Source organism: Corvus brachyrhynchos, unplaced genomic scaffold, assembly GCF_000691975.1.
Source record: "Corvus brachyrhynchos isolate BGI_N302 unplaced genomic scaffold, ASM69197v1 scaffold219, whole genome shotgun sequence".
NCBI classification, from domain to species: Eukaryota; Metazoa; Chordata; class Aves; order Passeriformes; family Corvidae; genus Corvus; species Corvus brachyrhynchos.
In genome coordinates, this window is record NW_008240034.1 from 190,113 (window position 1) to 193,088 (window position 2,976).

A 2,976-nucleotide genomic window follows, 5' to 3' on the forward strand; every position below is an offset into this window, starting at 1 on the left:
GCCCACCGCCCCCCTCCCGCTGCCATCCCTGCCCCGGCTCGCTCCTGCGGCCCCCCTGAGCTGGGACCGTGCCCTCCCCAGTCCAGCCCGGTCCCCTCGGGCCCTGAGCAGGGGGATGGACACCCTGAAGTGTCCCTGAGCTGCTGAGACCAGACAGAGTGCCAGCTCATCACAGAGCCAGCACGGGGTCACAGAACCCCCCCAAGGGGGGCAGGGGGCCCAGCTCAGCCCCCATCCCCAGCTGGCACAGCCCTGGCCCCCAGCCCACCGAACACTCACCTGGTGAGTGCCCACCCCGAAAGGCAGGAGGGAGACCCTTCCCAAGCTGTGCCTGACCCTGGAACCGGCTCCAGCCACCTCCAAGGGCAGCACTGGCCCCTGGGGGCCCTGCAGACCCCACCGCACAGCAGAGCCCCCACTCCGTCCCCCCCAGCCCAGGCTGAGCCGAACCCAGCCCTCCCGGGGACAGCCCCTGCTCCCAGGAGAGACCCAAACCTGCCCCCAGGCTCCCACTCAGAGCATTCCTGGCTGTTCCCAAGGCAGAGGCAGCCAAGCTAAGCTCCATTGCAATGCATTTTTAAAAACTGAAGTCTTTATTAAAATTTTATCCAAATTTTGTAACAAAAGATACAAAAGGGCTGGAGATCCTTATTTCTGGGACTAGTCTGACCAATCAAAACCTGACAGTTACTAGGCTAATATAAAATCCATACAATCTGCTAAAAATGCAGGGAAAAAAAATTAGAAGTAACTGCTGCTCTGACTTTTTTTTTTTTTTAAATTCCTTAAACATTTATAAGTTACTCAGTTTTGCATTTTACAGGATTAGTTCTTCTCCGAATGGTCACAGCGACTGTACAATGCGAGAGACACCAGCGAGAACGAAGCGACGGGAACGGGGCTGTGCTGCAAACACACCCCACAAACCCCAGGAACGGGGCTGTGCTGCAAACACACCCCACAAACCCCGGGAACGGGGCTGTGCTGCAAACACACCCCACAAACCCCAGGAACAGGGCTGTGCTGCAAACACACCCCACAAACCCCGGGAACGGGGCTGTGCTGCAAGCACACCCCAAACCCCCCTCGGAGGGCAGGGCTGGAGCCTCGGGGGCCCGCAGAGTGCCCGGAGCACCCAGCGGGAATGCCACAAAGTGCCAGTGCTTGTCTGCACCCCTGGGGTGTCCCCATCCCCCCCGCCCCAGGGTCATTCTCCCGAGGGATGTGCTGGCCGGACACCTCTGGGGTGAGGGAAGGTGGGAATGGGGTTGGGAATGCTGCACCTGGCTGGATTCCCCAAATCCTCCCTGCAGCCACCTCGGGGTGGCATCAGCAGAACCCCCGCGGCAGGGACACGAGGGGGGAGCTGGATTTCTGCTCCGTGCTGGGAAAGGAGGAGGAGGAGGAGGAGGATGCCCAGGCCAGGCTGGCACCGAGGGCCTGTGCAGAGCTGGCACTGGCTGGCAGAAGGACCCTGAGAATTTACAGGCTAACACGGTCTGCAGGAGCATCACAGTGATCGTGGCTGAGCGGGGCTGTGCAGTGTGACACGGATGGAGGAGCAGTATCCCCACACCTGCGTTCCCTATCCCTTCCCAAAGGTGCTGCGGGGGCACCGGGAGCCTCCCCGCAGCACAGACACGGCCACGAAATCCCCACTCGCTCGGGACGTCCCAAGGGATGGGTTTCGGGCGGCCACTGGGAAAAATGTTCCAGTTTATAACAAAAATAGGAAAGCAAGTGCAGGGCTACTGCAAGGTGCATCGCAGAGGGACCAGGTCATGCAAGCAGCCCCCTCCCTCCCTTCCTCCCCCCAAAACCTCAGGCACCCCCCATCCCCAGCACTAAAAGCATCTTCAAGCATGTCCAGAGATCACATCACCATGATTTCAGAGCTGAGACACCCTCAGGGATCGTTCCGAGTCCACGCAGATGAACCAGATTTTGCACCCGAGATGGCTCAAAAAGCGTCTTCAGAGCCCTGGGCTGAGGGCACGAGGGTGGCAAAGGCCTTCTGTGCTGGCAAGGTGCGAGCTGGAGCTCTGGGTCCAGTGTGGTACAGCTGATTTCGGACACAAAGATACCCTAAGGAGGAGATTTGATTTTTTTTTTTTTTTTTTTTTTTTTCTCTTTTTTGTGTTTTTTTTTTTTTTTTTGCAAGCTGCTGCACAAACCACCGAACGGAGAAGCCTTTGGTCATGAGATACTTGTGAGAAAGAAGTGAGCCTTGTATGGAAGATTCCCCTGAATGCCTACAGTATTCTAAATCTTAAAAAAATATATTGTGGACGCTGCAGCCATACAAAGGGGGAGGAGCAGGAGGAGTGGGAGACGGGGATTTACAGTCTCACACAGACACAACGGGGAGGTTTAAGACAAGCACAGTCAGAGTCTGTAAAACTGATTGGCTCGCTGGGATCAGTCATCCTCATCGTCCTCTTCATCCTCTGCATCTTCCTCTCCTTCATCCTCTAGACTTCGTTTTCTCTTCTCCCCACACGGATGGTCTGCAAAGAGAGGGGAGGATTCACCCTTCAGCCCAGCCCGGGGAGCAGCAGCTGAGCTGTGGAGCTGGGAGCAAGCATGGGGCAGACTGGCACCATCTGGGAGCAGATCCGCCCTGCCCTGCTCCTCATGGAAAAGCCTGGGCTGGCAGGAGACACCAAAACCTTCCATGCCCTACAAGCATCCTGCATTTCAACAGCTGAAAAGGGGAGGTATTTGTTGAGCACCCTCAAAAACGCAGCATCTGCAGAATTCAGGCACTCCTGACCAAGCTCATGGCCCCTCTGCTGACACTGCTGAGGCGTCAAACCCTGGGGACAGTTTTGGACCCCTCACAAAAAGGACATGGAGGGGCTGGAGCATGTCCAGAGATGGGAATGAAGCTGGGGAAGGGGCTGAAACACCAGGAGAGGCTGAGGGAGCTGGGAAAGGGGCTCAGCCTGGAGCAAAGGAGGCTCAGGGGGGACCTTG

The 2,976-nt window shown here is 57.2% G+C and overlaps 1 protein-coding gene across 2 annotated transcripts in view; it reads right to left on the reverse strand.

The window, feature by feature from the left end:
* Positions 1 to 570: 570 nt before the first annotated feature.
* Positions 571 to 2,976, reverse strand: part of LOC103622102 (acidic leucine-rich nuclear phosphoprotein 32 family member B) — a 5,815-nt gene continuing 3,409 nt past the window's right edge. For both annotated transcript variants that reach the window (XM_008640997.2, XM_008640995.2), the window contains exon 6: positions 571 to 2,507. In XM_008640997.2, the coding sequence (XP_008639219.1) occupies positions 2,419 to 2,507 (89 nt within the window). In that variant the 3' untranslated portion in view covers positions 571 to 2,418. The remainder of the gene's footprint in view (positions 2,508 to 2,976) is intronic.